The following is a 9,043-nucleotide window of genomic DNA, read 5'->3' as shown; positions in this document are numbered from 1 at the left end:
TATAATAAAATGTTAAATCATAATTTTATTGTAATTTATAATCGTTTTTTTATTCAATGCTGTTACTCTTTTCAAATTATTACAGATTAGTAACATATCAACAATATTAACAATAATAAACGTAATATTGAAATGGAAAAAAGTGCCGATGGATTGCTGTTTCGCGTTGAGAGAAATAATGGTGCCGATGAAGTAGCCATGGACATTGTTGATGAAAGAGTAGCTATTTTAGATGCAGGTGCACAATATGGGAAAGTAATAGACCGAAAGATTCGTGAATTAAATGTTCATAGTGAAATTCTGGCACTTGATACGCCTGCATTTACTCTTCAAGAGAAAGGATATAAGTAAGATATACATATTTAATACCATTATCTAATTGTCATAACTGTACATACAAGTAGGGTTGATTTGAATTAAATTATAATTGTAATTTATATATATATATATATATATAAAATTATTAGTTTTATCTTTTCAGAGCTATTATAATTTCTGGTGGTCCTAGTTCAGTATATGCGGAAGATGCACCCAGATATGATGCTGATATCTTCCGAATAGGAATTCCTGTATTAGGTATTTGTTATGGAATGCAGATGATGAATAAGGAGTTCGGTGGTAGTGTAACCAGGAGAGAAATTCGAGAGGATGGCCAATTTCCTGTTGAAGTTGATACCAAGTGCCTGTTATTTAAGTATGTAAATTATGTTGAAAATATCAAAAATGATTTTAAATTAGTATTTATTTGTCTGAACTATATATATAAAAACCTTATGAAAAACATTCTTTATTATTTAAAAAAATGTAATAAATGAATTGTTTGTATTAGGGGCTTGGACAAAGAGCAAATGGTACTATTAAGCCATGGAGATAGTATAGATAGGGTGGCCGACTGCTTTCGTACTACTGCCAGATCGTCAAGCTTTGTAGCAGGTATAGCGAGTGATAAAATGAATTTATATGGCGTGCAATTTCATCCGGAAGTGGATTTAACGCCTAATGGAAAATCTATGCTACATAACTTTTTATTCGGTATCGCTGGCCTTACGGGTAATTATACGATTCGCGATCGGGAGGCACAGTGTATCCAATACATCAGAAATACTGTAGGCGACAAAAAAGTTTTGGTATGTAATTAATAAGTATTCTAATTCAAAATAAGATTTAAGCTCTTAAAATAACGTTGCAATATTGTAAATAACAAGAGAGTTATTTTATTTAAATTTATGTAAATTGTTACAGTTATTAGTGAGCGGTGGTGTGGACTCAACAGTGTGTGCAGCTTTGTTACAAAAAGCTTTAAGTAAGGAGCAAGTTATAGCTCTACACATTAATAATGGCTTCATGCGTAAAGGAGAAACGCAATTCGTGGAACAAAGTCTAGCCCAATTGTGTGTCACGTTAAGAGTAGTAAATGCTGGTCGTTATTTCATGCAGGGAACAACGACGGTCCCATTGGACAATGTCGCACCTGTAATGAACGCCAATATTACGAATAATAAAGGAATGTGTGGTACAGCGAGTAGTCCGAGAACCAGGTTAACCAAGATGTTATGCGAAACTACCAATCCAGAGGAAAAGCGAAAAATTATAGGTGATGTTTTTATAAGAGTCGCAAACGAGGCGATGGCAGAAATGGGATTGAAGCCAGAGGATATTTTTCTTGGGCAAGGCACTCTCAGGCCTGATTTAATAGAAAGTGCAAGCGCCTCAGTCAGTGGTAAATCTTTATTTTTTGAATTTTTTATAAATTCCTATGTTTTCGTATTGCAAAAATTTGAATTTTTTTTTATTTAGGTAAAGCGGATGCTATAAAGACACATCATAATGACAGCGAACTTGTGAGAATATTACGAACACAAGGATATGTAGTTGAACCATTGAAAGATTTCCATAAAGACGAGGTAAGACAGTTGGGATGTGATCTCGGATTACCGGCGACGCTTGTGGCGCGTCATCCATTCCCAGGTCCTGGACTTGCAGTACGAATTCTTTGCGCGGATGAGCCTTACATAGAGAAGGACTTTTCCGAAACACAGGTATTACAAATGTAAAATGAAAAAAAATTAAAATTTCACAATTGTCTCTTTAATGGACTAAATGGTTAATATGAATTGTACTTGTTCCAGGTTATAGTAAAAATAATGGCCGAATACGAACAGATGCTTCAGAAAAAACATGCGTTATTAAATCGCGTGGAAGGCGCGACGAGCGAAATCGAACGCCAGCAACTCCGCAGGGTTTCGAGTCATCGTCATATCGCGGCGACTCTCTTGCCTATTCGTAGCGTAGGAGTTCAGGTATTTGAAAATTGTATCACACAAGAGCTATTAATATCGAAATATTTGATTTTTAATTTTATTGAAATATTTTCGAAATTTTACTTATATAGGGTGATCGAAGAAGTTACAGCTATGTAGTAGGTTTATCGTGTGAGGAGACTGTATCCGAAGGTGTGGAGTGGGAAGATATGTTGTTCCTTGCGAAACTAATTCCACGCGTGTGTCACAATGTAAATCGTGTGTGCTACATCTTTGGACCGCAGCTTCATCATCCAATTCAAGATATCACGCCTACGTATCTCACTTCGAATGTGATAGCGACATTACGACAGGCGGACCACTTAGCTAATCAAGTATTGGCTTCTAATGGTTGTATGGGAGCCATTAGTCAGATGCCCGTTGTTTTAATACCGATACATTTTGACCGCGACACGGCATGTCGAACATTATCATGCCAACGTTCCGTCGTGCTTAGGCCGTTCTGTACTAATGATTTCATGACTGGCATGCCCGCCGTTCCTGGCAAAGATTTACCAATACATGTAAGTTCATCTTTTCATATCTATCTATAGCATATATAATTATATATAGGATGTCCCAAAAAGGATGGGATACCTGAATATCTTGGAAAATATAAGTTTTACAGAAAAGTGTTTCACTCAAAAGGTGTAGAGTTCAAAAAGATCTATTTACTGATATTATCAATTTGACCTTGAATGGTGTCGTTAAGGTCAGGTCACATCGGTTTTGTTTAAATGGCACATCCTATTTTTGATTCCAGAATCTAAGCTAGTGTCAAGAGCTTTTCAAAACACCACAATAAAGTTAATTTTGATTGGCGACGCCACCCAAAGTCAAACTGATAAGATTAGTAAATAGATCTTTTCGAACCCTATAACTTTTGTCTGAAACACTTTTCTGTAAAACTTATATTTTCCGAGATATTCAGGTGTTCCAACCTTTTTGGGACATTATATACATGCATACACGTATGCACTTAATTATTTAATATATTAAGAATAATTGTATAATTTAATTGCTTCATAGGTGGTGAAAAAGATGGTAACTGAAATATCCACGGTGCCCGGAATCTCACGCGTTTTATATGACCTAACGTCTAAACCTCCGGGAACAACTGAATGGGAGTAGTAAACGCTCATCTGACCCCTTTCTATTTTTTCACCATCCCTGCGCGCGTAAAGATTAAAAAGCGAAAAAATATATTTAAAAAAGTATATATATATATATATAAATATTACAAAAGAAATACACGAATTCGAGGTTGACTTCTTACTAATTTATACAAGACCGAGCAAACTTTTCCAAAGGCATACATTAAACGAGTCGTGTATTACTAGCTTCTCTAGATAAAGAACGGTATTGCGTTCAATTGAAATTAAAGATATCACATTTGCTTGTAAATAGATTTCTTATATTACACACTCATTAGTAGAAATTTAATTTATTAAATTTATGAATTTCGAATTTAATTATCGTTATTACATCTCGGATCATTACATCTGATCAACGGTACCATTATATTGTTGTTGTATTCGATCTGCATATAACGTTGAACATGTTTCACGGTTCTTCTATATGTTTTATGCCAAATGCAGTTCCCAGTTTTCGTTGTACATCTAAAAAAAAAACAGATAGATAGATAAGTACGTTTAATGTATCATATGCCGAATATTTTTATTTATCAATCATGAGCGAGTAAAGCGATATCTGTTTCTTAAAATCTGCATCGTTGTATTATTTATTATCCATTTGTTACGAAGTGAAAAGCGTCTATTATAACAAATATTTTAAAGATTACCTATACATGGTTTTCAACAGGATATGTAAATCTTCGATACGTTTCTTTTCTGGAAGTATGCTAAGAAACGCCGCTAGTGACAGGAAGTCTACTTCATTCACGACATTAGATTTAGTAACCCATGTTTGTATTTGCAGTTTTACCTATAAAAATATCATATTTACTTTAATTGAGGCCAAATAATATCTTTACATAATATATATATTATTTTTCAAATAATCCGCGTATGTATATTATTTGATAAAAATATTATGTAAAGACAAAATAAGAGAAAAACAAATTCTTCATTCCAAACTATGCTTATCGAAAAAGAGAGAGAATTTTATTTGATTTTCTGTTAAAGATTAGATAAAGTTTCAAGTGCATTATATGTACAAATTTTAGCGGTAATTTAATAGGGCATTTCAAATTCTGCTAAATTAATTCAATTTCTTTTCCTGTCCATTTTACTTATTTAATATAGTATATGAAAAGTTGAAAGGTTTTTTATTAATATTTATTTCAATATTCACGTATAAAGTATGTTAATAATTCATATCATGTTTGTGTTGAAACTAGAATTAAGTTTTCTCAAAGTCATGCTCCGAACGTACAATAAGGATAAATTTGAAACTGAAAATACTGAAATATAAAATTACGCGCAATGTACTGTGATAAGCTAATAATTATCATGAAGTATTGCTAACACATTTTTTTTTATCATCGGACTTGTATCTTCCATAACTTTACTCGTTACTGTGCCAATGTCACAGTTACCACGTAATGTTCGGCATGATGGTCATGTTCATGACGTTAACATATATTTTACAACTGCTAATTCTATACAGATCGAGGGATCTGAACACCAATGCATTAAATATTCACAGATAAGACATCACATCTTAACAAATAGAATTCACCATTTTTTGTAAAAATGATCTGATAAATATACACGTATAGGGGAAAAAATAGGTATCTCTGATGCATCTAATATGTCAATATTATGGCAATAACAGGTAAACAATTTGTATTGTTAAGAAATAATTTTATACAATATTTAATATTGATTGGAATTGCGACAGTTACGTGCACCAGATCTCAAAAATAGAATGCTAGAACTCAGTTCCTATTTAATAATTTGTCTTAATAAAATAATTTATGTGGTACCTGTTGTAATGGAAGGATGAAGAGATGATTCACAAGATTAATCAACATTTCCTGATGTTTATCTACGTTCTCATTGTTATGTAAAATACTTAAATTCTGTAAAATAAAGGTATCGGCTTTATCTATCGTAACATTATTGTATGAACTATCAATATGATTGATTTGATTCGATGTAGATGTTGCTTCGACAGCATCTTTTTCATAAAGTTGATCCTTTTCATGCATTGCGTTCTTTTGTAGTGTACGTTTGGCTTCATCTATACAAGTGCTATTTACATAAAATATTGCATTCTCTTCATTTCTATGATTATCACTGATCTTTGAAGACGCATCCGTTTCTTTCAATCGCTCACTATCACTTTTTTTATTTATTTCTTTCAAATTAACTTTATTCGCTTCTCTTTTCATATTACAGTACATCTGCACATCGCGTTGCACATCGGGATGCAAATTGTCTTTCATTAAAGCTGATAAAACATCCGGATCAACTTGCGAACAATTCTGTACATTTGAAGTTTCTTCATCATGCAAAACTTCATTTACCCGATCCGTATTCGCGATATTCATACTAGCTTGTTTCTTATTTTTTTTATATTCGTCAAGTATCTCATTTCTTATATCTGCGGGCAATTCGATTAACACGGACATATCGATATCTTGTATTCGCGGTATATCATATTTCGATGATCTTCCGCTATTCGGTTTTATTTGTTTAAAGAAATTCTCTTGAGACGTCTGCTTTTGCATTGTTTTCTTATTGGGTTTTCCAAATAAATCCTTCACTTTAGTAATATTTTCATTTATCTTAAGATTGTATAACTTTTTATTCTTTGGTTTAGTTGCTGTCACCGACGGTTCGACTGGAGTTGTTATACCGGTTGATTCAGAAGACTCTACCGATTCCAACGGCAAATTACTAATTTCTATATCATGATTTTCTTTTATTGCTCTTGATGGTTCTGTTGAAGGCACTTTAGAGCAATCCGGTTTAGATTTCTCGACTGAGACACTATCTTTGTTATCATCTCCCAACATTTTATCACACGGTTGTTGTATTTTTTTGGTTTTATTAAAGAAGTTGATTAAATTATTTTTAGCTTGCTTAATCTTGCATATTTCTAATCTGGATATTTGTATTCCAATCCCTCTCATATCTTCGGGTATTAAATGCAACTGATTCCAAATACTTATAACTTCTCTAGATCATAAAACATGTACTTATTTCAAAAATATATATTTAAAAAAAGTATAAAATATATACAAGGTTGATAGATCAATAATAAAAACTTACTTTTTGATGATACTAATATCGTCAACAGCTGCTATAAGATTTTTCGATTTTGTTATATAATTGCAAAGACCGTGACCCATGAACTTCGCGGTTTCCTTGGGTGCTTCCTCAGCTCTGACCATCAATTTTAGCGTGATGCATCTACCTTTTGCACGAGCTGCTATCAATCGATTACACACCTCCATAGATAATTCACTCAAAAAATCGATAGCATCGCCATTATTCTGAAATCTTATGCCATAATTAACTTCCGCCGATACAGATTTTCTGACATATTCCAGATTCAGCTTTGTATCATCTAATCCACGGCACATCTTGTATAACTGCTCTCCCAACTTTTTACCAAATTCTTTTTGTAACACTCCCAACGAGATCTTCTGCAAATCTTCACATATATGTACATTCATTTTATGTAACTTATAAGTCGTTGTTCCGCCAACTCCTATGAATAAAAAAACGAAAAAAATTAAACGAATTAAATCTTAATTTTAATAAAGATAATGAAATGATTGAAAAAAATTAAAGCCAAGTGTTTATACTTATTACAGAATACAAATCCAATATATTCGATTAACAGATTTAGGTTTTTTTTTTTAATATAATTCACTATTACAAAAATAATGTAAATGAATTGATCATTTAAAAATACCTGGTAAATCTCTTATATTAAAAGTTTGAATATATGTCTCTGTATTCTTATCATTGAGATAAAACTGATTATCAGGTTTAGCTTTTCGCGTCGCCAATCTCGCTTGTAACTTGTTATTACCAAATCCTGTGGATACCGGGCAATCTGTTTTTTGCTTTATTTCATTCCTAATTATAGTAGCAAACTCTAATGGTGAAAGTCCAGATGTTTCAAGAATTTTCGTGCAATCAACATACATTTCGTCGCAGCTTACTGCTTCGATATCTAAAGTGTAGGATGCCACGGTGTCATACAGTATATACGAAACTTCTTTGTAACCCTTGAAATCGTACTGAATTGTCTTCAAGTTTGGACACAGTTTTAACGCCTCTCCCAGAAACATGCCATTCTTCACGCCAGCCTTTCTCGCTGCGTACGAGCACGAAGCTACTTCTGACATTGATCCAAACTCTTCCTTGCCATCATAATTTGCTGAAAACGTGTTGCCTTTTGCGTGCGTTACCGCTATCGGTACACTTTGCAATTCCGGTTTATTTCTGATTCCCACCGATACGAAAAAGCAATCCATGTCAATGTGCATTATAACAGGTTTTTGCTTATGGTTCACTTTATCTGCAACTTTATCTGTAAAACAAATTGTCTCATCTTCGGATTCTGATTCGTAAGTAACTGAAGTTGATGCATTCTTGGTACTTTTTAATTTTATTAAACGTTCAAGACCGGAAAAAACTCCGTCACTTTTATCTCTTAACTCGTTCACATAATCTTTAAACATAGTTCCCATGGTAGAAATATAATGCAATCTCGAGTTACTATAAAACGTTGACAGAAACTCAGCATCCTTTGTAGATTGCGCACTTATTTTTGTATTCGAAGATTGACAAGAGTTGTTTGAATCTTGTTTCAATGCATCATTACACACATCGTGCTTTGATATATTTTTATTATTTATATCTGTTTCTTTGCAAACAGTGTTTGCTAAAGCTTCAGACTTCTCAATATTCTGTTTATTGTGTATGATTGAACTAGCATTATTTTTATTATTTAATTTATATGCCAACTGAGGCTGTAAATTAGTACTATTAGAATAAAGTAAATAATTTTGAAAATTCAAAATCTTTCCAGCTGCTATGCTATCAATGATCCATTGTGGTTTGCAGATAGGAATTGGATTCTGACTTTTTCTGTATAACACTATTTTAGAATATGGCAGATTAGACGCTATGATATGAGTCGTGATTTTAGGACGCATATAATGATGATATATTCCTCCATGCATCATCATTAGACGTCTCAACTCATCCGATGTTGGATTTGTATAACCGTTAACAAATATCGCAATTCCTTCAAACAATTTCGATGATTCTTTAAACTCTTTGCTGGCTGTATCGCGAAACTGTTCCTCCAATTTAGCTTTCTTTGCAGCCATATAACCGCCCTAATAAATATTAAAAAATTATACTCATTAAAAAATAATTCAAAAATAGATAAATATAATAATAAAAATTAATAATTTAAATATTACATATATAAATAAAAAATATATACTCACCCAATCTTCGAAACCATTTTCTCCCCAATCATGATCTCTTTTTTTCTTTGACATAATTATATTACTTTATACAAATTTCAATTGATTAATAATTATCATACAGATGTATACTGAAATAAAAAGAATTAATAAAAAATTATTTAATTATATAAAATTAGAACTTCTTCAGAATTCTTTAAATTTTAATTAGCTTGTTTCCTCTCTTACTGTGTAAGATTAATATGTGTAACAAGAGAATTAATATAGTCTTATATTTTTATGTAACTCTAATTATTTAATTGATATAAACATTTTTTTTTAATTA

At 32.2% G+C, this 9,043-nt stretch overlaps 2 protein-coding genes across 3 annotated transcripts in view; one reads left to right on the top strand and one right to left on the bottom strand.

The window, feature by feature from the left end:
* The window catches only part of LOC108746124 (GMP synthase [glutamine-hydrolyzing]), a 4,864-nt gene extending 1,367 nt beyond the window's left edge, over window positions 1–3,497 (top strand). Inside the window, exons 2-9 of one of the 2 annotated variants that reach the window (XM_018482685.1) lie at window positions 86–347; window positions 482–694; window positions 830–1,127; window positions 1,243–1,720; window positions 1,798–2,039; window positions 2,130–2,300; window positions 2,393–2,824; window positions 3,330–3,431. In XM_018482685.1, coding sequence (XP_018338187.1) covers window positions 133–347; window positions 482–694; window positions 830–1,127; window positions 1,243–1,720; window positions 1,798–2,039; window positions 2,130–2,300; window positions 2,393–2,824; window positions 3,330–3,431 — 2,151 coding nt within the window. In that variant the 5' untranslated portion in view covers window positions 86–132. Of the gene's footprint in view, window positions 1–85; window positions 348–481; window positions 695–829; window positions 1,128–1,242; window positions 1,721–1,797; window positions 2,040–2,129; window positions 2,301–2,392; window positions 2,825–3,329 lie in introns of those variants that run through there. The other variant, XM_018482686.1, reaches the window with a different exon arrangement.
* Window positions 3,498–3,557: 60 nt separating this feature from the next.
* On the bottom strand, window positions 3,558–8,821 carry LOC108746123 (DNA repair protein REV1). The gene is made up of 6 exons (XM_018482684.1): window positions 8,740–8,821; window positions 7,188–8,625; window positions 6,539–6,980; window positions 5,248–6,445; window positions 4,102–4,244; window positions 3,558–3,919 (listed from the first exon to the last, which is right to left on the bottom strand). Exons 1-6 carry the CDS (start codon window positions 8,791–8,793, stop codon window positions 3,769–3,771), a joined length of 3,426 nt encoding a protein of 1,141 aa, XP_018338186.1. The 5' UTR covers window positions 8,794–8,821; the 3' UTR covers window positions 3,558–3,768.
* Window positions 8,822–9,043: the final 222 nt, after the last annotated feature.

Source organism: Trachymyrmex septentrionalis, unplaced genomic scaffold (assembly GCF_001594115.1).
Source record: "Trachymyrmex septentrionalis isolate Tsep2-gDNA-1 unplaced genomic scaffold, Tsep1.0 scaffold16, whole genome shotgun sequence".
Classification (NCBI taxonomy): domain Eukaryota; kingdom Metazoa; phylum Arthropoda; class Insecta; order Hymenoptera; family Formicidae; genus Trachymyrmex; species Trachymyrmex septentrionalis.
The sequence above is the reverse complement of the archived record's forward strand: the minus strand, read 5'-3'. Positions and strand labels throughout refer to the sequence as shown.